This window comes from Podarcis gaigeae (genome assembly GCF_964106915.1).
Source record: "Podarcis gaigeae genome assembly, chromosome: 10".
In the NCBI taxonomy this organism is placed as follows: domain Eukaryota; kingdom Metazoa; phylum Chordata; class Lepidosauria; order Squamata; family Lacertidae; genus Podarcis; species Podarcis gaigeae.
The window spans coordinates 27,542,875-27,569,892 of record NC_139686.1 but is presented as its reverse complement, the minus strand read 5'-3'; the positions used below and the strand labels follow the sequence as shown (position 1 = coordinate 27,569,892).

Here is a 27,018-nt window from a genome sequence, read left to right as displayed (position 1 = left end):
GTTAATCCAGAGAGTTTGACTTGAATTTAGGGCTGGATGTGAAGGGAGAATAGCACATTACATTCTCACTGCAATTTTGAGAGTTAACTTTGGTACATGCTAGTCTTGTCATGGATAGCTTCAGATTATTTCCCTTCATGCAGAACCTGAATTCTGTTCTCCTTCCTCCTTGTAAAGGAGCTCATCTTGATTTTGGATATGTCTCCCTTAAGGGTTCCAAAATTCCTCTGTTAAGAGCTACACTTGGAGCCTTTAATCTCGTATTGCAAAATACTGCCATAAGTGCTCTCTTAAGAGGAAGTCTTGGAGTTACTAGGAGTTACAAATACTTGGGGGAAGGAAGAAGTAATACAGTAGACTTTTGAGAAGAATTGGATGCCATTTATTAAATAATGGAATATTTGCCATAACGGGCATTCAGAGTTCAAAATTAGCTGGGCACCAGTCGCATTTTGCGACTGGCAACTGGCCTTCTGCAACTGGATTGAGATATCAAGGAGGCGTGCTTTGCGCCTAGCATGTCCACCTGCCTGGCTGTAGTCATCTGGTCTGCTGGGCACGCCCACCAAACACCTGATTTGCCCAGTGGTGCAGCAGGAAAAAACACACTTTTATTGCTTCCATGCTGCCACACTGGGGTGAATCAGGTGTTTGGCAAGTAGAGTGGAAGCAAAAGACGCGTCTTTTGCTGCTGCACTACCCTGCAGACCTCCTGACTCCCTAGCCAGCACCTCCCCCCCCCCCCCCCCAGTGTGGCTACCTGGTCTGGTAGCAGGGCAGGAAAAAACAAACAAGCAATGCACCTAGACATTTTGTTTTGGCGCCCACAGCCTAGGTCCCAGGAGCCACATGGCTTCTAGCATTCCTGTTCCAGTTTCTAACACTGGGCATTTTGATAATGTACTAAGATGGATTTAGTTAGCATGTAAACCATCTAACCTGGAAGCTTGCAATTAATGTGGTAACATTTAATTTTTTGTTTTATGCTGGCCTATGTATTTTTAAATCTACAATGTTGAAATGTAAATTTAAAAAGAGGGAGAGCCTTAGAAAATATGCTGGATCTCTTCTCTTCACATCTAATGTACTAGTTGATTGCCAGTTTTTAGTGGGGTGTTTTTTTTTACTGTCATGTGACCAAATCTTAAATGTTTTGTGCTACTATTGTCCCATGTCAAGATGCTGCTGGTTGGAATACATATACATATACATACATATATTGAGAGAGAGAGAGAGAGTGCGTGCGCGAGAGAGAGAGGTTTTGTTTTGTGGTATTACACAAGTTTTACCTTAAACTGTTGAATTCTGGCAGAAATCTTTGGCCAAGATTCAACTTCCCACCCACTTTGAGTGCATGAGTGAAAAGTGCTTCTGAACATGCATGAGGGAGGGTAAAACTTCAGGTCTGACAGCAGTCCTTTGTACCTTATGAAGTTCCACACAATGGAGCCCATGACCTAGAAGGGTGCATGAGTACCCTAAAATAACTTCCACATTTGCTAGATTTTATTTTTTTCACTTTTAAAATTACACTTGTGCTAGTTTGGATCCTGGTCATTTTATATCTGCTTTTCAGAAAATCTATAACTGGAAACTGCTACTGAATGGGCATAGCTCAGCCTCCAGTTTGTAGCTGGTGAGTGCTTGCACTATTCACCTTGAGCTGTATCTAATTTTTTTTATGTATTTGGACACGGCAGGTGTTCAGGTAGACCAGAAACAGGCAGGCATGGAATATAATGCAAGTTTCTCTCTTGAGCCTGGGGCAAATGTGCACTATTAATAAAAGGGACCATATTTCAGAGTATCTTTATTCTAACCAGTCTCTGCACAAATGGTTAGTCAATGCATGCACCCAAAATGTCACTCGCATAAAAATCTGACTTATAATTAATTACTTTCTAAAAGATGACTTGGACAAATTATGATCTACATAGCGGGGGCAGGTTTTAACTTTCTACTCCTACATATCATGCACAGGAACACATTTATTTCTTGTTTAGGATGCCATAATGGGGTGAAATCTCCCAGAGAAGTCCTGGGAGGTTCAGGCACTCCAACAATGGGTACTTGTAAAATTTTCCAGTGCCATAAGAGAAGTCCTTCTTTTTGGAGGATGCTGCTTAGTACTTGGGCCAGATCCCACAAAGCAATTTCCTTATGAAGCAGCAATTCAGATACTTAGTTGCCGTATTCCTACAAGACTGCTCTGAGCTATCAAATTTCCACACACCCAGCTTGCTAACAGAGCTATGGAAAAGAGTATAGATCCACCTTAACAAGAGTGCCTATTTTCATAGATGTAAATCATAATTTGGGCGGTTTTTTTCATGTGGAGACTTTTCATGGCATGAACAGACTCGGTAGCTTAGATCTAGTTGTGCCATGTTTATATGCAAACTACTACCAGCTATCAGCTTTTAGGCAAATGTCTTCTCTGATCTGATGTGTGTTCACTGTCAATAGCTCCTATCTATGCAGGCTGAAATGTAATAGTACTGGATTGCCTGAAGTAGCATAGTTCTTGTTGACAGTGAATCTAAGATGACTTTGTTCTTACCTTGACTTGAAGCACCCCTCCCCATATGACATATGTGACAAAAGAACATGGAAAGAAGTAGCTAAAGACTTGATGGCAAGAGTACATGGACTGCTTGTGGTTACATACAATTACAGACTCATCCCTAGAAGCTAAACATTAAGTAATTCATTATTAGTACCAATACCTAATTTTAGATTACTTCTTTCATGTCCAGCCCTTTGGGATATGTCCTCATCGTTCTGTACATTTGCCTTTGCTGTTGATTTGTATCGAAGGAACCATTATGTTGTTGTGGAATGGGGATGGGGCTATATTTTCTCCACAATATAGACTATGGCAAAGTTCTCTCACCCTCCCATTAAGCTTCTGGTATCCTGCGGGTGGCGCTGTGGGTTAAACCACAGAGCCTAGGGCTTGCCAATCAGAAGGTCGGCGGTTCGAATCCCCACGATGAGGTGAGCTCCTGTTGCTCATTCCCTGCTCCTGCCAACCTAGCAGTTGGAAAGCACGTCAAAGTGCAAGTAGATAAATAGGTACTGCTCTGGCGGAAAGGTAAACAGCATTTCCGTGCTGCTCTGGTTCGCCAGAAGCGGCTTAGTCATGCTGGCCACATGACCCGGAAGCTGTACGCCGGCTCCCTCGGCCAATAAAGCGAGATGAGCGCCGCAACCCTAGAGTCGTCCACAACTGGACCTAACGGTCAGGGGTCCCTTTACCTTTTATCCTGCAAACACTGCTTCCCTGTGTATTTTGAGGAAATGGGAAAAGTCACAGCACACTCATGCCTTTACCCAAGCCTAAGACAGTATGCTATATAGGGCTATATTGAATTGGTTATCCATACACCAAATTAGGCATGGGCTCTGAGAGAGGTTTAACAAGAGGATCCAAATGGTTCTGCATACAGTAAAAAAATTATTGCCTGCCTTGGACTAGGGTAGTTTAAACAACATGGATCCCAGTACCAGTTTTCATTAGTCTATAGTAGTGGTTCCCAAACCTTTTCCCTCTGAGACCACTTGAACATTGCTGAGGGCCTTGGCAGACCACTTAATGATTCTCCTGCCTCTTAGAGCAATTGTAATGATTATGCTGTGCTAGATGGTGTGTGATTTTAATTGTATTTTTAGACACACTGGGCCACTTGAATGAAACTTGTTGACCACTTGTAGTTTGGGAACCCAAAGATTCTAAAAGTTCTAGTGACCTACTGCTCTGTTAAGAGGTTGCTGCAACTCTTAAATACAGAATATGCAATCTTTCATGAGTTTGCTAACTTTTATACCAGGCTACCACTTCATCCAACTTACTTCCAATGACAGTATCCTAAAATGAGCTTGAAAATGAGTTCCTTTCAAAATCATGGGAATTTCTTCCAAACACATTCAAATGCATTGATAAGATTTAGATGAATGCAAATATTATCTTTAGTATCTCTAAAATAGTACATTTCATCTACTCACCTGATTGAAACAACCACATTTTCCCCCCAGTGGATGAATACAGATCTTCAGCAAAAACTTTGAAGTTCTAATTGAGAACCTTGTGTCTTCAGACATAAGCCTGTTGGTATTATGCTTTTAATTCAACCAAAGTGACTGCTAATAGAAAATGAATCCTTCTCACAGAAGCACTCCAATACCATCTTTGCTGTGTGAGAAGCAGCTGGGGAGAGGAGCTGCAAGATATTCAGGAAGGGTTTAACCCCTTGATCAGTGTGTCCTCTCCCAATATATGTGATGAGGCCACTCCAAATTAAACCCACACAACTGCTGCAGTGTCTAATATTGCCCTAAGATGCTGTTAGTGGTAGATTTCACATAATCACTAATCAGTTTGACAGTGGCACTTGAAATTAGTCAGACCAGTTAGAAAATGCCTTCAACCCAATTAACTTAGCAGGTAAGCCCTGCTCCTTACCACTGTTGGCTATGAAGTTCCTTTCAAGTAGAGTGAAGCTGCAATTGCTAGACTACACTATGGGGCTTATTTTTCATTTTGTGCAGTATTATGCAAGGTATTTAAAGTCTAGACTTGATGTTAATGTGCACAGACTAGGTATCTTAGTTATCCCCCAGGTTACTATAGAAGAAATGAAGAGGGACAACTTTTGTGCTATACAGTTGTGCTGAAGCTGCTTGGGCATGCATCATGAAAGCCTTGGGAATAATATATATAGTAAAGCCTTTGGGTACTTCCATGGCTCCAGCCTGCATTAAATTTCTTCTTGTTTCCTCTTAACTAGCTGTTTTTCCACATTTCATATTGTTTAATAGTGTGCTTGCACAAACCTGCTACACATGTTTGAAGAGCAAGTTGCGATACAACACAAATAGTATTATGGGTTGTATCCAGCCAAGTTCTGTTCAGAGCACACCCACTGAAATTAATGGACCTAAGTTAGTCAAGGGCATTCATTTCTATGCATCTACTCAAGCACTGGATACAGCCCCTAATGCCCTTTTTCTTGTTGTCTGATATGAGGAAGCACAGCTGAGAGATCCACTAAGAACTTTTTCTTAGAAATGGTATTTTTAGGCACTGCTGTTCCAGCTTCCAGTTACAGTCTTGCCCAGACCTCCAAGCTACTCTGTCTTATTCTTAAACTGTTCTCATCCGCTGAACTCCTCTTTTTTGTTTCTTCTGCCTGTAACTGAGCCTTTAGTCCTTCAGTTCCCCTCCATCCTATTGCTTCCCATATGTACAACTTGCAGGAATCTTCAACAATGTTTTTCCAGAATGAGGGGCAAATAGTTGGGGTACTCTTTCCCAGTTGGTGCCTTCCAAATGCATTGGATTACAATTTCCATCAGGCCTAACAAGCATGGCTAATGATCAGGAACAATAGGAGATGTAGTCCAAAACATATGGAGGGTACCAGACTGGGGAGGGAAGGCAGGTCTAGGGAATCATGCACTGCCTAATGTTCATAAACTGTTCTTTAGAAGTAGACCTTTGACAAAACATGGCTGAAAAGTGACTAGCTAACTTGTTACCTTTCACCTATGTCTTCAGCAGTCCCAGTTACAAGCATTTCTTTATTGGAGGCTCCCAAGCTGTTTATGGCCTTTAGGTTATCTTAAAAACAAGCTTGCAAGTGCAGTTTAGCCTACTTGTTTGTGTCCAGGGGCATGCAGTAAAGAAGGGAGGCTGAGCCAGGAATGGTCACTGGAATGTCTGCGTTTGTGCACAACATTTCTCCTTTGTGTTGGACCAACACTTGCTTTTGGATAAGAGAACATCCCAGGAAAGTAGTGCTGGCAGATGGCAAAGGGCTGTGCCAAAGGGATAGGTAACATTTCTGAGTAGGTGGTCACAAGGCTTTTAAAAAGTTGTATATGATTATAATTCTGTATTGAAATTTTGGAGAGCTTTCGTTGCTTAAGATACTCTGATGACACTGAACGTTCAGAGCTGCTGCTGCTATCTAGAACTAGTGATTAAAAATAGTTATAGTCCCAGGAGCCTGAGGCTGGCTTTATGCTATGAAACTAGCTGTCACTTTAGCCAAGTTGCCAGACCTTATAAAACTCATAATGGAGCAGGAAATGAGGGATAATTATTACAACATGAAAAGGCAATGGTGTAGCTATAGATTCCTGATCATGGACAATTATTAGTTTGTTTCCTTTGTGGTTATGAGAATTCAGGAACAGTGGCATTTCTTTCTTTAAAAAAAGGTTGTCGAAGGCGCGGCAGATCCTTGTTCCAATCTGAGCCAGACAGTACTAATGTTGGAGCAGTGCTGGTTCCTTCTGTCTCACCCTACCCCTTGCAGCCCTTTCTTGTAGCTGCCTTGGTCCTATCCTGGCCCTCAGATAGAAATGAATTCAATTCAGGAAGAAAATCACTTGTGGGGAATGCCAACAGCCTCCTCCTTCCTGCTCTTGATCCGTTAGAAACCACTTGCCCTACTTTTCTGTCTGCTCCTGGGATAGTGCTGGTCTGCATTCAGAGACAAGGAGCTACTGCTGCTTGTGTCAGGTATCAAGCTTTTGCACTTAAATGTGGACCAGAAAGATGATACGGAAGAAATGTCCGTGAAGAGAGAGTGCTTTAGAAGAAAGAAGCTTAGCATTGATGCAAATTGCAGAGTCCGTGAAAGAATGAGAAGGCATGATCATAGATGGGAGGGGTGTTGACTCTGACACATACGTCTTGCATGAACTTGACTGGGATGGTAAAACCAACAGAAGAGGCAGCCTTGCTTTCAAATCTAAGTAAATGGGAATAGTGTTTCTACCTGTGGCACAGCAGGGAAGCGTTTAGTTATTGGCTCTGATCTGCTGCTGTGGAGGTATTGTTGGCAGTACTTTGGGCACTCAAAGCCTGTGGGGATAGGAACTTTTGCTTCAATATTGTCATCTTGTGCAATGTCCCAGGCCTGTCTCTTAAGATCCTGTTGCCCAGGGAGACATAGTGAACTCTAAACCAAACCCTTTGAGCAGCAGGGCTGGGCTGGAGTCTCTGAAGCCACTGCTGTCATCTTAAAGTGGGATTACTCTACTGAGTGGTCACGAAGAATGTGTTCTCCCTCTGGAATGTTTTCCTTGTGGGCATGCTGTCTCTTTCCTATGCTGAGAAGGCATGTATTGCACACATGGTAATAGGAAACAACAGTTTCAGAAAGCATACTATGCTACATTTAGCTTGGAATAAGATATATTCCAAACTTTTTAAGCTTTGGGTTGCTGCCAGTTGGGCTTAAGTGTGCTGCAGATGGAGTTTGAAACTAATAACCACCTCTACACCCCTCCCCATAACACAATGCTATTTCCATGCACCAGTTCCCATACTCTGTAAGCTGAACTAATTAATATCAGCTTCACTCTTGAGTGCAACGTGTCCTAGGACTTAACTCTGCAGTTGGTCTGTAATGGCAGGAGTGGCCTGTCACTACTGTGGAGTTTCCATACCACTTTTCCACCCCTGCCATTGCACTTCCGTATTTCAGCAATGGTGATTGTGTGGGGAAAGGGTGGTAAGACAATACATGAAAGCTTTGAATGCAAAGTATTTTGCCTTGGCAGTAGTACCCTGCCCCCCAATATCCTAATCTGTTTGCAGGGGTACTTCTGTTTTTGTTGTAACCATGAGCCCATCTAAGTTTGCATGGGCTCTCTAGTTAACCAGTCGCAAGCCTTCTGAGAAGAAAAGCCCAATCATGGGTTTCTCTTGCCTCCTGTTATAATAATGTTTCCCTTTGATACCATACAGAGGCTAGTAATGACTTGTTGGTCTGCAGCTGGCATTCCTCAAGTCCTGTAGAGGTGAGTCGGGAAGAGTGGAAGAAGGAAATGGTTAAATAATACAATTATTTAATCTAAGAATTGGAAAGCAACAAAAGCCGAAAATTCATCATGAAAGGAAAGATGAATTTAAAGTGATGTGGAACTTTTAAGAAGAGTCAGTTAATTTTGTGTTAACAGTTGCAACCAATAGGGCCAGAATATGGGGATAATCTTAACATGTGAACCATATGGCTTGGGTTGCATCTTCTGTTTGTACGTAAAATGGCAGAATTGCTACTGCCTTTCCAATATAGGTACGGTAATTTGTGGACCCTCCCTTGCAACCACACTGATACCAAGAGGTTTATGCCAGTTAAATTTTCACACGTATTTCGTGTTGTGGCATATACAATTTATATTTCCTTAGTGCAGAACTTGCTTGACACCAAGTGAATAATGCAGTTCATATTTTTTAGTGGTGGCAGCCCTGTACCCTGGGATAATAAACTAAACTTAGAAATGAGTGCTCTGAAGCAGTGCATCCAAGTACCATACAGCTGCAAAAAAAAAAAAAAAAAAAAAAGTAGACTACTTGAATGTTGAGAAAGAGCTCAGATTCCTGGAGAGAGAGACTTTAACAGTTACTTAAGGCTGCAATCCTATGCTTACTTACCTAGGTATTAGTTCCACTCAACTCACTAGACCTTGCTTCTGAGTAAACCTGTATAGGATTGCACTGCATATCAAATATTATTGTGACACACCATATTTAGTTTGTGTGAAAGCCTTGACAATTATTTTTTCCCACTGTCACAGAAAGGTGCCTCATTGCAGTTAACATTGCTTTTATAAAAAAGTGTGTGTGTATGTGAGTGTTGTGAAATACTTATTGAAACAAAGGCTGTGCCTGTATGAGGAGCAACTTGAACTTGTGAACTATAGAGCCCTCTGGCTTCTCACTTGTGTTAGAATGTGGCTCTCCCAACTCAGCATTCAATTTTGATCTTGCAACTAATTTTCAGTTGCTCTGACTCCTCTTTTACTGTGCAACATCAGCAACAGGATATTGCTAATCAGAGTGCCTCTCATTTCATAATTTCAAAAGTCAAGGAGTGTACTGCTGTACTTGTCACCTCAATTAATCACTGAGTACTTTCAACAGATTTCTCTGCTTCAATTGCTCTGTGTTACAGAATGCACAGGTATGGGGAATACAGTAATGCCCCCATGTACAATTAAATTGGAGAAAATTGGGCATAAAGACTTCAGATGACAACTTTGCATGTCCAAAGGAATTGTGAGACATGAATGTGCTTTTGCCATGTTTGACAAATGAAGCTCAAACATCTTTATAAGCTGTAGAAATTTCTACATGCCTCTGTCTTTAAGTATTGTAGTTTGTGTGCTTCAGATTTTGAAAGTAATTGAATGTGTTGCTCCTGAGAATTAGAGGCTCGGTTTCTCCACAGATTCAGGAGAATACCCAGTGAATTGGGCTTTGTCCTGTTAGCAATAGGTTTGAGATCATGATCACATAGTGCACTTTCACCACCTCACCCCTTGCTTAACCTACACACTGCACTTACCAGTTAGGTAGCATTTGCTGTGTAATTATATCTTACTGCTTCCCCCTCCCCCTTACACTTGAGCAAACCACGCTCAGACTGCTTGAGCAATAGAAGCTTGGTTCCATCAGAACAAAGTGCAGTATAACTCTGGGAACAACTTTCCCCCAGAAGTTTCATTACAGACTTCATTTGGGCCATTCTGTTTCAAGGCTTTGCATTTGATTTAGGTGGGAAAGAACTAGCTGCTTAGGTCTTATTAGGGCTCAATAGTTAAATACTCCAAACTGGTGAAAACGAACTGTCATTTTCCCCTGAAGATGAGGCTTTAACTACAACTGAAAAGGTTATTGTCTTCTCACTCTCCAGCAACTTTGCCTGGGGCATGTTGTGCAGTTACCTATTTGCAAGAGCGTGCAATGCTTAAATCAGGAAAAACTGTGTGAGTTAATATTCATTGGATACATTCAAGTAGCATGGTCATTTAGAGACAAAATTTCCTGTTTGTTAAGCAGTCTTTCTGCTTATACTCTTTTATATTAATGTGCTGACCTTGATGAGCAATGGCAGAGTCCCAACAGCAATTCTGTGGCCACTGATAAAGTAAACAGTAGGCCAAGGGGGTAATACAAATAGTACTGGAGAAATAAACTGCAAGCAGTGTGTCCTGTTTTTCCAGATGCTTCTGAAGCCTAAAGGAAGCTTCACTTTTTTCAGGGGGCAGGTTCTCACAAACCTTTAATACCAGAAATCCTGCAGAAAGGGTTCAGCAAATGGAATGTCTAGATTCCTGAAAAGTAGACTGTATCTTACCCTCTCCTTCCCAGTCTTGTGCAGATGGTGTTATCAGTTCGTCAGCCTTCATCTGAAACACCTGGATCCTGTAGAAAGCTCAGGAGTTGAGAAAGGATCTCTTGTGCATGTTCAGCAAATAGCTTCTTAAGATGTTCCCTAAAAGAGAGATGCAGGTTCCATAGTGTGTGGGGTGCATGGTATAACTATGGGAAGGTGGGTGGGGCGCTGGTGAACTAGGAAATCCCTGGTTCGAATGTCAGTGTTTGGTTACGTACCCAGTAGGTGGCACAGTGCAGCTCAGATTCTGCAGAATACTAATTGTGTGTTGCAACTCCATGTTATGGCTGGGTGAGACGTTTGCCAAATCCTTACTGTTAACACAATCTTCTTGCGCAAGCTGCTTTCCCCCTTTGCAGCAAAGGGAGCATATTGGGAGAGGTGATTTAGTAAGAAGAGTTCACTTTCCACCTTCTGTTAGAATTTGGTCGTCATGCATGAGTCTGCTGTTGTCATGACCAGTTTGGCTCTTATACAGTTCTGTGTTCTCTCTTGACTTCCCGTTTAAATAGGAGAATAACAACCTACCCTAACAAGGTGACTGTAAGGATTACTGGGAATATATGAGACTCCTTGGAGCAGGGATGCGGAACCTGTGGCCTTCCAGATGTTGTTGGGCTCAAAGTCCCATCAACCCTAGTTGACATAGGCCAGTGGTCAAGGCTGTAGTCCAGCAGCATCTGTGTGGGGTGTGTCAAAGTTTGCCGATTCCTGCCATATGCCTCCATCAAATATATACACCACAGAGGCTGCATTTGTATTCCTTCCCATGGCTGATTATGGTGTTAATTAACTTTTGTAATGTCTGCATGCATGGCTAGACTAAGATGCAACTCCTCCCACCTTTCCCATTGTCTTCACTTCACATCTGTACTGAAAGGACTGTGGCTGTGGTACACTACAATATTATGAGTAAGGGGCTTCATTTGAAATGTGTTTTTGCTCACGTGAGAAAGAAATGTTTGCTCTGAGAATGCTGAAACGCCCTACAGTCTCCCTTAAACCTACGTGCTTGAGATGATCTGAGTTGCTTCTAGATGTCTTGGTTATGACTGAATCAAAGTGTGGATGGTAACAGGGACCACACACCTGTAACTAGCCCAGCTTTACAACAGAATGGTAAAGAGCCACTGGGCAGGAGCACAGGAGAGCTCTCCCAAACTACTGCTGTTGCATGTGCTCCAGCAAATCTCATTATGGTCTCAAAGGGGCATTCTGGACATCAAAGGGGTGGCTACCTGCCCAATACTCTTGCTGTTTAGTGTTCCGCCATGACTGCAGATGTTGATGCTATATCTGTAATTAGCAGATCAGTTCTAGGAACAAGCTGGACCCAAACTTCTTTCTTAGTTGAGTTTTACTGTTCAGTTTAACATTTATGTTGGCTTCTACTAACTTGTATCATCTTATTGTACAGCAGGAGGTATCCAGTAAGATAATGATTGCTTAGAGTAGGGGATTCACCAGCTCCTCCATTGGAGAGTCTGTGCACATTTAACACCTTAAGAAAATTGGCTTCCATTCAAAAAAATAAAATAAAAAAATAGCGCTGGGAGAGCACTCCTCAACACAGTGCCCTCCAACATGGTCATGGTCAGGGTTGTTGAGAATCTTTGTCCGAAACCTCTGGGGGGCATCAGGTGGGGAAAGCTGCTTTAAGTTGAAAGAAAATTCCTGAAAAACACATTAACTAGCAAATACTCAAATGGTCAAAACTGTTCTGCATTGATAAAAATAGAGCAGCATCACTAGCAAGCAAAAAAAAAAAAAAAAAGGAAGGGGAAAATGTGATGTGCTACAAATAAATGTGTGCTGCGAACTTGAACAGTTATTTCTTCCATCCCCTTTAACTAAATCATATGCCTTGTTTGTGTGTGTAATAGAAAATATAATTTTCTTGAAAGCAGACATAATATTCATTGGACACATTCAAATACCATACCCCCGTCAGTCTGACACCAAATTTCCTGTTTGTTAAGCAGATTTGTTGCTTATGGTCTTTTATATTAATTTACTGACCTTGTTGAGCAATGGCAGAGTCCCAAAAGCAATTCTTTTCAAGTGGACTTGAATGGTTGAAAAGTGTTTCCTGGGATAAACATTCAACAGTTGGTTAAAATGTGGTACCTTTTCACAGCTCATAATGCTGATAAAGTGATGTGCAGATCATGTTAATGATACTGATAAGGTGCAGTCTTTGATCTCTCAGCATTTTTCCAGCATACATTCAGTGTTTAATAAGTTACCTTTTCTGGAAGTAGACAATACGGATCTGTGCTAGAGCTGACTTTCGCCAAGTATGGAACACCAAATTAGGTAACATAGTTGTTTTTAATAATGCATTATTTTTAAAATCTATTTAACAGGTAACAACCAATAACATAAATGGACATAAAGAAAGAAAAACAAGTACAGAATCCAAGTTATTCCATGGAGAGAACTCATAGTTGTGAAAGCATAAAGGGGCAATAGATTCAGTTAGGGTGTATGATGACTAGTGTGTGTCACTTCGTGTACTGCTGATAATTGTTGTCAGGATGTGGTGTGAGCTTTTTCACATCCTACAACTGGCCTGTTGCCATTTCCTGTTAAAGCTTACAGTCTCTACTAGATCATCATATGTGTGACTTAAGGAAGGTCTAACATTTTTCCGTTTCTTGGTCCCTTGCTGTTCATCTTATAGACGTTGTCCCACCCTTACTCTGTTGTTTACACTCTTCTTTTTGCATTTAGTAATGACAGACATTAATAGTTCCTTTTTTTGTTTTCAAATGTCCTACAGTCAAGGAAACACATAGATTTGCTTTTCACAGAAGCCCTGTGAACTAAAGTGGATTCTGAAAACACTCCAAGGTTCCTTCTCTCCTTATGCTGGCTAGGTCTTTTCAGTCTTGTCACCTTCTGTGTCAATTTGGTGTGTGCTCAGGAGCATGTTTAATATTCCCCCATGGCTGTGCATGATGTGGCTCCCTGAGAAACTCCTAATAAGATTATGGTTGCTATTGGATCAGTTACCTGGATCAGAGCTCATAAACTATTCTAGTAGAACCTGAGCTCAGTTCTGTTCACTCTTAAGGCTTTTCACATACCTGACTGCACACACAGTTTGGCACACACCTGTTTGTGAAATGTATGGATGTTGTTGTTGTTTAGTCATATCCAACTCTTCGTGACCCCATGGACCAGAACACGCCAGGCACTCCTGTCTTCCACTGCCTCCCACAGTTTGGTCAGACTCATGTTTGTAGCTTCGAGAACACCGTCCAACCATCTCGTCCTCTGTCGTCCCCTTCTCCTTGTGCCCTCCATCTTTCCCAACATCAGGGTCTTTTCCAGGGAGTCTTCTCTTCTCATGAGGTGGCCAAAGTATTGGAGCCTCAGCTTCACGATTTGTCCTTCCAGTGAGCACTCAGGGCTGATTTCCTTAAGAATGGATACGTTTGATTTTCTTGCAGTCCATGGGACTCTCAAGACTCTCCTCCAGCCCCATAATTCAAAAGCATCAATTCTTCGGCGATCAGCCTTCTTTATGGTCCAGCTCTCACTTCCATACATCAATACTGGGAAAACCATGGCTTTAACTATACGGACCTTTGTTGGCAAGGTGATGTCTCTGCTTTTTAAGATGCTGTCTAGGTTTGCCATCGCCTTTCTCCCAAGGAGCAGGCGTCTTTTAATTTCGTGACTGCTGTCACCATCTGCAGTGATCATGGAGCCCAAGAAAGTAAAATCTCTCACTGCCTCCATTTCTTCCCCTTCTATTTGCCAGGAGGTGATGGGCCCAGTGGCCATGATCTTCGTTTCGGCCATATGTTGGTATAATTCCGTTGTAAGAGTGTCCCCCCCCCCCCCCGAATAATCTTTTCAATTATTAGTATTATGTACTGGAAATGTTGCCCAATTACTTCTTGGAAAAAGTGAACTCAAAAGTAATTGGTCATCTTGGTGAACAATATTACAACAGGGGCCCCTTCTCTGCTAAGATGGGGAGAAATAGATTTATGTGCTGCTGGGGCAGGCGAGGTGGAAAAACTGTGGCCTGCTAGATGTCGTTAGTCTGCAACTCCCACTGCCCCCGCTCATTGGCACAGCTGTCAGGGGCTTATGGGATTTGAATTTCAATGCTAGGTCCTTGCTGCTGAAGATACCTAGTGACTTAGACTGTGCACAGGACATGGAAGTAAAATTTCCAGAATGTCATGCATCTCAAAGGCTGTCAACCAAAATAACTCTTTTTCTCTGAAGGCATGAGGAATGACAAAACCATGCCAGATGTATTCTGAGCAGAAAGGGCCTAAAGAAATAGAAGAATATTTTAAGCTGACTATATAGCTCTTCAGTTAGTTTTCAGGAAATGATGAAACTAAAAGTAACCAAATTCAGCTGGAAGCGCTCATTCTCCTGGTGTGTCTTGCTCAATTATGGCCAAAAAAGGCAAGTAGTTAGATTCTTGGAAGTTGCAATTGCAGGAAGCTGTGTAGCAGAAGTTTAGACTACAGCTGTTGCCTTGCCAGCCTTGATACAATTCTGAATGCAGTACAATGAATTATTCCCCACCTTTTCCTTTGGCTCCTGAGTGACAAATTTATGGACCTAAATCACCAGTTTTCTCCTATTTTAGCAAAGACCTGTGGCATATTTTTGGCTCCAACACTATGATTAGGCATCATGAAGCATGGTGTATCACTGGAAATACTTGGCTCTAGGATAGTTCTTGTTTGTTTGAAGAGCTTTTATTGGGTTTTACATAATGTAACTTTTTGCTTTTTGATGTCTCCAGCAAATTCTGCCAGTATGAGCTCCACATTGGTTTCTTGCATTAAATATAGCCCCAGCACATTATTCTTCTTTGCTTACTTCTAATTTGCATCTGGTTGGTCACTGTGAGAGGATGTTGGACTAGATGGGCGATTGGCCTGATCCAGCAGACTCCTCTTATGTTTTCAATTTCTAGCAAAATCCAAAGTGCCTTGTTTGCATGGTTAATCATAAGTAAATGTATATTTAGGTGAATGCAAGCTATCTAAACACTTGCTTTTGAGACTAAGTTGACATAAAAATGATGGCTTTCTTTTCTTTCTTGCTTGCTTGCTTGCTTGCTTGCTTGCTTTGAAAGGCTTAATGGAAACGTATATCCACAGTACGTCCTTGAACAAGTCTTGCTGCAGTTTACCAACTATTTTGTAACTTGGTTGACTCTGGAGGGAGACCTATTTGTATTCTAAATGTCTTCATGGGCAGCTTTGGCTAGCTTTGGCTAGCAGCATGCAGCAGTATTGACACTGTGGTGTGCAAAGGCTGGCTGAAAAGCTTGGTTCTTGACGGCTGTATGCATGCACACACAATGCAGAGAGACAGGAAGTTTGTAAGGTTTTGAAATACCTAATGCAATGGACCACTTGTGTTGCATAGTGAGCCACATAAAGTGGCAAGTATAAAATTACTTTGCCTTTCACCTCCTAAAGTAGTTCTGAGTTTTTTTCTCATTGTGGAAAAATAGAAGTGGCTACCTGGCAGCCACTTTTTTCTAATCTAACAGGTCTGCTCTAGTCAGGGTGAGTCTCCTGCCAGCCTGGAGGTTTTACTTTTACTTTCAGGCTATTAACAGATGCCACAAGGGATTGAGTGAGGCTGGCAGCCCAAGTTAAATCATTTGTAGGCATAATAGCAAAGAAAGGAATTCTAATTTCTAGATAGGAAGAAAAGACGACCTGCTTTCCTACCCAAGCTAGGGCTGTCAGTCTGTAAATAGCTGTAGTTTGCTGTAAATAACTGTAGACCACTGTAGACTTAGTATTTCTTCAGATATCTTACATTTGTTCCAGGGAACTGACAAATGTTGATAAGAAATCGGGTTGTGTCATATCTACTGAAAAGTTATTAACCTTAGTAAGTTTTTCATCTCTGTATTTCCTATGATTTTGCACAACTTAATATCATTTTACAGTTTCATTGGGGTAGAACATGGATATTCTCCTCAGGTGTGACCCATCCATTTTAAATAGCTGTTTTTAACTGAGGGGAAAACCACTTTGACTATGTGAAGCTGCCCCCCCCCCCCAGTCTAGTTAAGGCCTAGGGGGAGGAGGCTAATTGTAGCACTACCACATTGTGTTGATATGTAGTTGCCAGCTTCTTGTGTGTTCCTTCAAGCTTGGTTGCTTGAGTAATTGGATGCTTTTATGCATCCGGTCACTGCCTATTTGTGACCCACAGGGGCTAATGAATCTGTGGGGAAGCAATAGGTGAATAGTTTATCTGGGCATGCAACTTGGAGTCAATGGCCTTGTCTACTCAGAACTCCTTTACAAGGACCTAAAATATCTATACTTTTATCTCTAGTGTTCTTGCCTCTATAGAGTGTTTAAGCTAACAACATGAACCTACTTCTAATGATTGCATTTCATTTAAACAGTAACATGGTCAAAGATTTGAAATCGGTGTTGGTGAGGGAACTGGTGCCTATTTCAGGTGACTCCAAGGTTGTAGTGTCAAAATGTTGGCAAGGTAATAACATTGCAACTTCTTCTTTTCATAGGTCCCTGGTTATAAACCACCATGGCTCAGAGAGATGCTGACAAATACCTCTATGTGGATAGAAACTTCATCAACAACCCTCTTGCTCAGGCTGATTGGGCTGCCAAGAAGCTGGTGTGGGTCCCATCAGAGAAAAATGGTTTTGAGCCTGCTAGCTTGAAGGAAGAAGTAGGAGATGAAGCCATTGTGGAGCTTGCAGAGAATGGGAAGAAAGTGAGAGTCAACAAAGATGATATCCAAAAGATGAACCCACCCAAGTTCTCAAAAGTGGAAGATATGGCTGAACTGACCTGCCTGAATGAGGCCTCAGTGTTGCACAATCTGAAGGAGCGATACTACTCAGGGCTTATCTACGTGAGTAATGACTTTTTCTGCTAGTTATAGGACTAACTAAATCTTACATGTCCCCAGGCTTATACAATATTCCCCTATCTACATTCTCATTAAACTAAATAGTACTTTCCCTAGTAGAGTTTTTGTAGAACATTGTGATGGAGCGGCTAGACTCTTGTGTGTTGGAAGATATATTAGAAATCATATATTAGAAATCATATATTAGAAATCATATATTAGAAATCATGTACGATTTTCCCTATGGGCTTGCTTCGCAAGACGTTTCGTCTTGCGAAGCAAGCCCATAGGGAAAATCGTCTTGCGAAGCAACTAAAAAAAACGAAAAACTCTTTCATCTTGCGAGTTTTTCGTCTTCCGAGGCATTCATCTTGCGAGGTACCACTGTACAGCGTTTGATCCAAGCTGAACACACTCTTCATGTAGACACCTGGCTTGCTGCTTCTGTATCTGGAACCTCAGTATAAAAGAGCAGTAAAGCTAAGACTGCAAAATAACAAAGCTCAGCTGCACATAAGGCAGTTGTGATATAAAAAAGTACTGTTGTCTACTTTCAACCAATCAGAATGCTGAAAACTAAGAACCTCCTAATTGCCTAGTTGTTGCACTGAAAGCCTCCAACATGTGGTGCTGTGAACAGGTGATTCTCGGTCAGGGGAGGAGTGGAGCTTGCAGACAAAGATGAACTCCTCCTGGAAGCAGAGTCAAAAAGCACTTGTATTTAAAAACAACAACAAGCAAACCCAAAACAATTAGTGGCTAGCAAGAAGGGAAGGTAGCCTTCTACCAATTTCCAGTTTTTCACACAGCTAAACCAGCGAGTGGCTGGGCACTATACCTTGAACAGTGTTTGGTATCCTGAATAGTGGATAGAAAAAGAATGAAAGAAACATTATACAGTACAGGTAAGAGAGATGCTATGGATGGTATTCTCTATGATGGTATTCTCTATGCTGGCTGGGTTACCATGCAAACAGGAAATGCCTAGGGCCCTTTCCATCCCCCATAGCTTCAGTTCTGTACTGAGGTTGTACACCCTACTCTCCACTAGCCAGAAGAATGCTTCACAGTAAGGCCACATCTCTGTTCTTGGCCAGTAGAGGAATGGATTATACAGGCAAGGGATGTACTGAAGCAGTGAGCTCTCCATCCTTGGGCGTGTTGCAAATCTAAGACAACATACTCAGAATTTTTTTCCTCTTGAAGGCAATGCCTGATGCTCTACCAGAAGGACGCTTCACAGTAAGGCCCAACTCAGTTCAGAATATACTGAGCAGGTAGCTTTAATTCAACTCTTGTCAAAAGTGGCAGCAATGCTCTCATGAACTTGATGCCATGGAAACAAGAATATCCAATTGTTTATACGTGACTTAGCATGGACTCTGTTCACTGGTAAGATGCTGACACTCTTTACTTGTTGGCATTATTGCTCCATCTGCTGCACTGAATAGAGACTGTAGAGATAACTCCTCAGCTGGAAAAGGGGGCCCTGCAGCAGTTGTGGTAGAGAATGCATACAATGTGCTGATACCTAGGGACATATGAAGCTAACTTCTGCTGTGCCAGACCCTTAGTATATTTAGCTCAGTACTGTTTACACTTACTGACAGCAACTTCCTAGGGTTTCAGGCAGAGGTCTCTCCCAGCCCTACCTGGAGATTTACCTTCTGCATGCAGAGTGATTGTTCTACCACTAAGCTTTCCCCCCTAAAGTAGTAAAGTGTTAGGGTATATAAGGGTGGGCTGCTGTGCAGCTCATAATGGGTAGAGAGGTAGCAACTGTGTGTATGGTTTTTAGGCACTTGCTCTTCTGAAGATCTTGTGCTTATTCCTGGGAGACAACTGCAGTCAGTTGTCACCTAGGTAAATGTAAAGGGACCCCTGACCATTAGGTCCAGTCGTGGACAACTCTGGGATTGTGGCGCTCATCTCGCTCTACAGGCCGAGGGAGCCGGCGTTTGTCCACAGACAGCTTCCGGGTCATGTGGCCAGCATGACTAAGCTGCTTCTGTCGAACCAGAGCAGTGCATGGAAATGCCATTTACCTTATCTACTTGCACTTTGATGTGCTTTCGAACTGCTAGGTTGGCAGGAGCTGGGACTGAACAACAGGAGCTCACCCCGTTATGGGGATTCGAACCGCCGACCTTCTGATTGGCAAGCCCTAGGCTCAGAAAAAAACTCTGGCCTTATTGGCATACAGGAGATTGAGAGGAGGATTGCAGTTGTCTTGGTGGATCTAATTTTGGGGTACTAATCAGTTTGACAGAGAGCTATGGTTCAGAATTGGCCAAGGGTACAGGAGGAGAGAAATTGGTGTTTGTCCTGAGTTCTATATTCAGGGCACTGATTGGATCAAAGCATATGCCACTGCTGCCTTGTACATAAGCTGCAGCTGAGCCTGACTCTGTAAAAGGGATATTTTGCCAGACTTCACTGATTTCCATTTGTTCCCTTCAAAGTGTTTTATTCTAACATCCATTTAGCTGTTTGTTGCTGTCTTGTCACATGGATCAGCCCTTCTGTGCTCCCCATACATGGACTCTTGTAAGACTTTGCACAGTGAAGTCTTTGTCACATGTGGCAGTCTGCCTACACAGTTTCTCCCCTTTGGAATGGGGAATGGCACATATCTGTCTGTCTTTGCTTTACAGCACATAAAAAAATGAAGGTTTTCAGTGTGTACATGTAGTAAAATAGACATGTGCAATTTTTCACATTGATGGCTAGTACAGATCTTTTGTACCATGACTTTAAGCTAGGCAGTGTACAATTAAGGATATTTATATATAGACTATTTTTTTCTCTGAGGCTATACTTGCCAGTAGGGACGCAGGTGGCGCTGTGGGTTAAACCACAGAGCCTAGGACTTGCCTATCAGAAGGTCGGTGGTTCGAATCCCCGTGACAGGGTGAGCTCCCGTTGCTTGGTCTCTGCTCCTGCCCACCTAGCAGTTTGAGAGCACGTCAAAGTGCAAGGAGATAAATAGGTACCACTCTGGCGGGAAGGTAAATGGCGTTTCCGTGTGCTGCTCTGGTTCGCCAGAAGCGGCTTAGTCATGCTGGCCCCATGACCCGGAAGCTGTATGCCGGCTCCCTCAGCCAATAAAGCGAGATGAGCGCCGTAACCCCAGAGTCATCCGCGACTGGACCTAATGGTCAGGGGTCCCTTTACCTTTACTTGCCAGTGTCTCTATCACAGTTCTGACCCACACAACATTTTAGTATTTTCTTTCCTTTGATAGTTTTGTGTGTTTGGAAAATAAGCATCATGTGTGAGCCAAGTATGGAGCAAGTATTAGTGGCAAAATATCTGCTTTGCATGCAGAAGGTCCCAGGTTCAATCCCCAGGTAGACCTGAGAGAGAATCCTGGCAGTAATGCTGAAGAATACTGCCAGTGGCTGTAGAAAATGCTGAGTTAGAAGGACCAATGGCCTCACTTGGTATAAGGCATCTTCCTAGGTTCCTATGTAGTACCTAATTGTCTCCTAATCTGCAAGTTTTGTATGCAGTTTTTTAGTTCAACAGTGACTCAGTCAATGCTCTAATTTTCAATTCATTTGGGCCTGTGCTAATCTTTACTGGGTGATGATTAAGAAAAGGAAATCTAACCCTTGAGATTTAAGATGTATTTTATACCTTGAGTTGCCATGGCTACTGGCCCTGACAAGTATATTTGCACGGAGTAGTTCCCCAGATACAATATTCCTGATAATGACATTCACTCATCAGTGACCTGCTTAAAATTTATTTTTATTTCTGTTACTTGTGATCTTATGGATTCCAAGATCATTCCAAATAAATTAATGTTCAGAAGTAGTAATGAGTCCCCCATTGTCTGACTGGAAGAGATTCATACACCTACAATGACATGCATATGTGTTGTTTTTAGAAAGACCTGATCCTGTAAAATACAATGTGTTTACAAGTTTGCCCAATTTTTATTTTCTATTCCTTCCTGTCTCCTGATATGATACACCCTTAACCTTTCTGCCTTATAAGGAACTTCTCAAAATGCATCTCTTCCCTTGCATTTCCTGAGGTTTAGTTAGGCAATAATTTTAAAACATTACATTCTTACTAATCTAGCTGCTATGGCTATGTAGTTCAGTTTCAGTGAACCTTTTAATGTTTATTTTTCTTTAAGCAGCTACAATAAATAACTTTTTACTATTAATATAGCTAACTTTTTTGTACAGATTTAAAGCCTTTTTGCTTCCATTTATCATGATCGCTCACTAAGATGGTATTGGGGTTGTTAACTCTGTGGCATGTACAATTATCTTGGGTCACAGTGCTTTTTACCCAGTGATACTTAATCCAGCTACACTTTATATTATAGAAACCTCCCCTGCAAAGTGGGGTATCTGAACGTTGCTTTGTTCCAACAGCCTTGGTGCAACCTGAAACCTGTTATCACCAAAGGTTACCGTATTTTTCGTCCCATAGGACGCTTTATTCCCCCCCCCCCCCAAGCAGGTCGGGGAAACCGAACCAGGTCGAGGAACAGTGGGATGACGGCGCTGCGCCTCCCTGCTGTCCCCTGAGCTTGTGGGGCTGGCCGATGTTTGCCCGGCGTGAGGGGCGCTCTGCTTCAGGGTGCCCCGCGCGCCGGGCAGCAGGCTGCTATCCGCAGCGTGGGGAGCCCTGCAGGAGTTCCCCGCAGGGCTCCCCACGCTGCAGATGTCTGTCCGGCGCGCGGGGCACTCTGCTTCAGGGCGTCCTGCCCGCCGGGCGGCAGGCTGCTATTCGCAGCGTGGGGAGCCCTGCGGGACCTCCCGCAGGGCTGCCTAGGCTGTGGATGTCTTCCTGAAGCGTGGAGAGCGAGAGGGGTCGGTGCGCACCGACCCCTCTCGCTCTCCACGCTTCAGCGAAAGCCTGCACTCGCCCCATAGGACACACCCAGATTTCCCCTTCATTTTTGGAGGGGGAAAAGTGCGTCCCATAGGGCAAAAAATATGGTAATCTCATGAAGTCTGCAAGTCAGTCTATTACAGTGTGCAGACTTTGTGGTTTTAGCAGTACTGTGCATAATCTCTCTACTCCCCACTCCCCCAGCAAGTATTTTGCTCAACCTTTCTTTATTTTAGATGGTTTCTGTACTATTTCATATTTTCAGAAAACCCTCTAAGTGGTTTACAACGTGTCTCAAGGTGGGGATTCTCAGACTGGGGGGCAAATTTGGTCATCCAGGCTCCTCTGTGTGGGCCTCCAAACTGTTCCCAGGCCACAAGCATCACTGGCTCTGCTTCACATCCAGAGTTGTTGCTTGGCAGGTGTCCTTGAACTCTGATAATGCCTCTTGCTTGTATTGATGGATAGTAGAGAGAGATGTGTGTAGAAACTGGCCTGTTGTACAAAGCTAAAATAAAAGAATCATTGCCTTCCCACTTTTGTTTTTGGCTCCACACACTATTGGGATGCGGTCCCTGCAAGGTTGCCCAGAAGGCATTGTGGCCCTTGGGCACCTCAGCAGAAAACATTACAAATGAAAATCAAATACAAGAGGTGCACAATTAAAACAGCAACAAAACAAAATATACTCAACATTAAAAAAATAGAGCTAACAGTTACATTCAAAAATACAGTCAGGATTCCACAAGTAAAGAACAAATCAACAGCTAAACAGGTCATTGAGGTAGGTGCCCCCCTTCCCTCCACATTAAATTCCCCAGTGTATTCTTAAGACTTGCCAGTCTGATGAAAGTTTACATATTTAAGCCCCCACCCCTGTAAATTTGATATTTTTTTCCTGTGGGCTAATGCAGCCTTTGGATCATTTACAGGAAATGGATAGATATTCTCAGCAAGGATAAGTGCAACTAAAACGCTCTGGTTCAGTGTCCTATGACAGAGGTGCCTGTTTCAGGACAAAAATTTTAAGAGAAACATCTTTAATCTCTTACTGTGGTGCAGCCCTCTGAGTAAGTGACTTAGAGTTGGAGTCCTTGAGGTGCTTGAACAGATACAAGGCCCATTCAGATCAGTGCTATGTCTTCCATGGACTTGCTCAAGAATTTTGCATTTGTCGCTTGGGAGAAGCTCCCTCTTATAACTAGTCTTTTTGAAATCAGATTTGTTCTACTCCACACTTCTAGTATAAAATTGTTACTCTTTCAGTTGATTTTTTTTCCCGAGCTCTCTTGGCTTAAATGGCAACTAATGTGTATTTCCTGAACACCCTTGGGGTGCCAATTTTTATTAGAGAGCTTCATTTTTTATAGAAACATTTAAAACAAGAACACAGAACAAAGAATTGGCAAATTGCGTAACTCCTCCTAGTTTTGTAATTGCTTTGTATTCTCTACTGTTCCCTGTGATCAAAAGACTATTTTATACAAGCCACAGTATGATGACCACTATCAACTGGAGGCTTATATTTGTTTCTTGCAGAAGTTTCCTCACTTGTAAATATCCAAGTGTCAGTTTTGAGCTGCGCATGTCAAAGAGCTGCAGCTGGCTGCTGACATTTAGACCATGCTCATAGCTTTGTTTCCTAGCTGGGCCATTTATACTTGAGGAAATGCTACCGAAAATGGTGGTTGCATACAATTCTGCCTTTCTAACTTTAAGAAGTATTAAGTGAAGTGGGGCTTCCATATTTGCTGTCCCACTTGCATCCGGAAAGGTCAGCAAGGAGGCTGATCTTCTTGGCTACATTGCTTGGATTATGAGTTTAGTAGAGGGGACAGAGAAGGAGGCAGTTCTTCAAATATACTTTGCAGCAGAGTATCCTAACCTGGTGGGGACAGACACTGAGAGGAGCAGGAGCTCTTCTCTGGTGTCTCGCTGCAGTTGGAAACACTGCAAAGTGTTGTTGCTTCCAGACATCTTGGATGCCATACAATGTCTGGGATGAGCTCTCATCCCTCTGAGGTGGTAGGGGCAGGATTAGTGTATTATAACTGTGGCCAGCCAAAACGTTTTTGCACTTACAACCTTGGGGAAAAACAAGCACACAAAGAGGAATTAAACTCTTCCTACTGGCAGTCTTGGGGAACCTTTTGTAATGGTGCCACTGCAAACCGGATAGCATTGTGTCCCCCCCCCCACCGCCGCCCCCATTTCCTGACATATTTCTGCTTTGGATATTGAGGGAAATAGTTGGCAACTTCTCACAAAGCCTTTTAATGCTGGGTTAACTCATAATAAGCATTCTGTAGAGTTGTGCACAGGCAGTGGTTACTTCTATATGTTCTTTCTGCACTGAATGCTGCCTTGCTTCTTAGAGTGAATGAACATTCATATGCAATAAGTGGTATTAAAAAGTAAGTCTGTTCTAACTGCATCAGGATTTTTAAAATTCAGTTTTGTAGCTTCTAAGTTAGCATTTAAATTTCGGCCATATGTGTAACACTGGCTTGACATGTAAATGCATCAGTGATAGCTAGTGAATGCTGGATCTTCAAGTGTTTTTGCAGTTTACTTCTACCCATACTAGGTTTTTTTCCAGCCTTTTACTTGGAGGAGGTGAAATGCACCTGCTTTCTCAGGTGCTTTAACATTTTTAAAAAGTTTTAGTTGTAAGGCTTAGAGAGGCTTGGAAATGTGTGGGCAATGCTTCATTAAATCCTGAATGCAAGTATTGCTTGGACTTTAGTGGTAGCTGTAGGTTCTCATCTCTGCCACCCCCACAAATTCTGTGGCTAGCAAAATTAAGTATGCACAAGTTTGCACATAACATGTAGGCAATAGAATGGATTTAAAAATCTGGTGCAGGATATGTACAACTCTGAGGTAGAGCTTTGTTAATATATGTGAATCTTTTGTTCTGCTCCATGCTGGCACTGAGCTAGTGTCGAAAGATACCTATTGCCTAAGTTTTGCTAAAATGCCACTCATTTTTGTGTACTGTAGAGCTATAAACAGTGAATAATAATGCAAAGTAAATTGCATGTTTCAGTCATCAAAGATGAATAGCCATATTCAAAGTAAATGACAGATGTGATTGTTAGTTCAAAATCTCTGGTAATGGAAGGCAATTATGGCAGTCCAAGTAAATTTTCAGTATGCGATTATTGTTAGCACTCTTGTGAGTTTGGGGGATGGGAGGCGGGTTATGTGGAGCCGATGAAACTGTAAAACCATGAATGCTTCTAAATTCTTCTTAAATTCCATTTTGCAGACCTACTCAGGCCTGTTCTGTGTTGTCATAAATCCCTACAAGAACCTGCCTATCTACTCAGAAGAAATTGTGGATATGTACAAAGGCAAAAAGAGACATGAGATGCCCCCTCACATATACGCTATTACAGACACTGCCTACAGGAGTATGATGCAAGGTAGGTACATTTTAAAATACATTCTGGCCATGGCAGTGGATATGCTCAGATGAGTAGGCTCTTGTAGAGTTGCCACTTTTGAAATGTCAAATGTACATAGGGATACAGCGTGAAAGTTTCATGTTTGGGTGGAGGTCTGCTGCAGTGCAACTTTTGATTCCAGTCAATCTTCTGGTTTCTGGAAAGCAGCATTCCTCCTTTGCTTTCAGTTCTGCTTAATCCGTGGGGGAGGCTTGATGCAGCAGCCAGTGGTATGGGAGGAATCTGTATTGAGCACAGAAGATGAAAGGCTACAGTGCTCTGCAAGAACCAGAGGCATTCAGGATTAGCTGTTTGTGCCCTAGACTCTATTCAAAGTCTAACAGGCAGGAAATCTTTCATGGTTTTGAGCACTTCTTAAAAAAGCATGGCAAGCTGATGTCTCTGACCCATTCTCAGCATGGGGGTGCAGTTATTTCCCTGAGCTGGTGAAGCAGAAAGACCTGCATGTTAATTGGTTAGATTCCAGCACTTGGTTTAGGGCATGCTAATTGGCAGCCTGCAGAGGAGGAGCAGGGGCTTGCTTGGTTTCAACTAATACCCAAGTTTCTTAACCTTTTTGTAATGCGGCCAGGCTGATGTGTCACTGCCTCTTTTTGGAACTGGCATCTCTTTTGGCAGCCCATATAGTTTATGATGATGAAACTCCCTGCCCCAGGCCAAATCAGCTGGCAGAGGGAGGGGCATAGAAGTCAGGTATATATATGCATGGCTGCGTCTGAATTCTGGATTTGCTAGGACCTTGGGTGTTAATGTAGGTTGCAATGCATTCAAGATAGGCATCAAGGTGTCCTTCATGAGTTTGCTTGTGTGTGTATGAGAATGAGGAAACAGCCAGTCAGTATCCTTTTATGAGGCTGAACTGCTGCTCCAGTATGTAAATAAGTAACAGTGGAGCCAGAGTACCTTTTATAGGTGGCTTGAACAAACCCAATAAATTATGACAAACTGGAATATGTACAACAGTCTTCCTTGCAAGCCCACTACCACCAGGCTTTTGTTTGCTTCTCCTTGTTGCATTGCAAGCTTGGGATAATGTAGTATGTAGGATTCTGCCATTTTGGGGAATCAGGGAGAGTTCTTGGTGATCTTTAGGTCTCATTCAATAGCCTTGTGGCTGAGACTTAAAGCTGAAGACTTCCTCTCTCCCCCCTCCCTCCAATATCTGTTAAATGTTAAATCTTCTGTGTGAAACCCATAATGTTTACATATTTCAGAAGTTGGGGCCAAGAATGTACTATTTGTTAGTCAAGTCTAGTCTGGCTTGCTTAGTGTAGCATTCCATGTCCCTTTTGAATCAAGTCTTGTTTATGCTAAATCTTTTGTTCTGGACTCTGATTCACAAAGGGAGGTTTAAAAAACAACAACTGGGTCTTTATTTTGTTAAAGACCATGACTTTCATATAACCCCACCAGCATTTCTCTTAAATGTACTTAGGAGAGGGAAATGATTCTGTCAGCTTGCCTTTAAGAGTGTGGAGGTCAATTTCCCAACAATGATAACCAGGACAAATAGGCTCCATGTTGGAAATAGCTCATGCTTCACAATTTTCCCTCTCGAAATACTATCTTTTTTTGTAAGTGTGATTATATTTTATCATACCGACAAGTTTGATTAT

At 42.4% G+C, this 27,018-nt stretch overlaps 1 protein-coding gene across 7 annotated transcripts in view; it reads left to right on the top strand.

The window, feature by feature from the left end:
* The window catches only part of MYH9 (myosin heavy chain 9), a 73,662-nt gene that overhangs the window by 4,102 nt on the left and 42,542 nt on the right, over positions 1-27,018 (top strand). For all 7 annotated transcript variants that reach the window (XM_083699798.1, XM_083699797.1, XM_083699801.1 and 4 more), the window contains 2 exons: positions 16,729-17,081; positions 25,204-25,360. In XM_083699798.1, coding sequence (XP_083555924.1) covers positions 16,749-17,081; positions 25,204-25,360 — 490 coding nt within the window. In that variant the 5' untranslated portion in view covers positions 16,729-16,748. The remainder of the gene's footprint in view (positions 1-16,728; positions 17,082-25,203; positions 25,361-27,018) is intronic.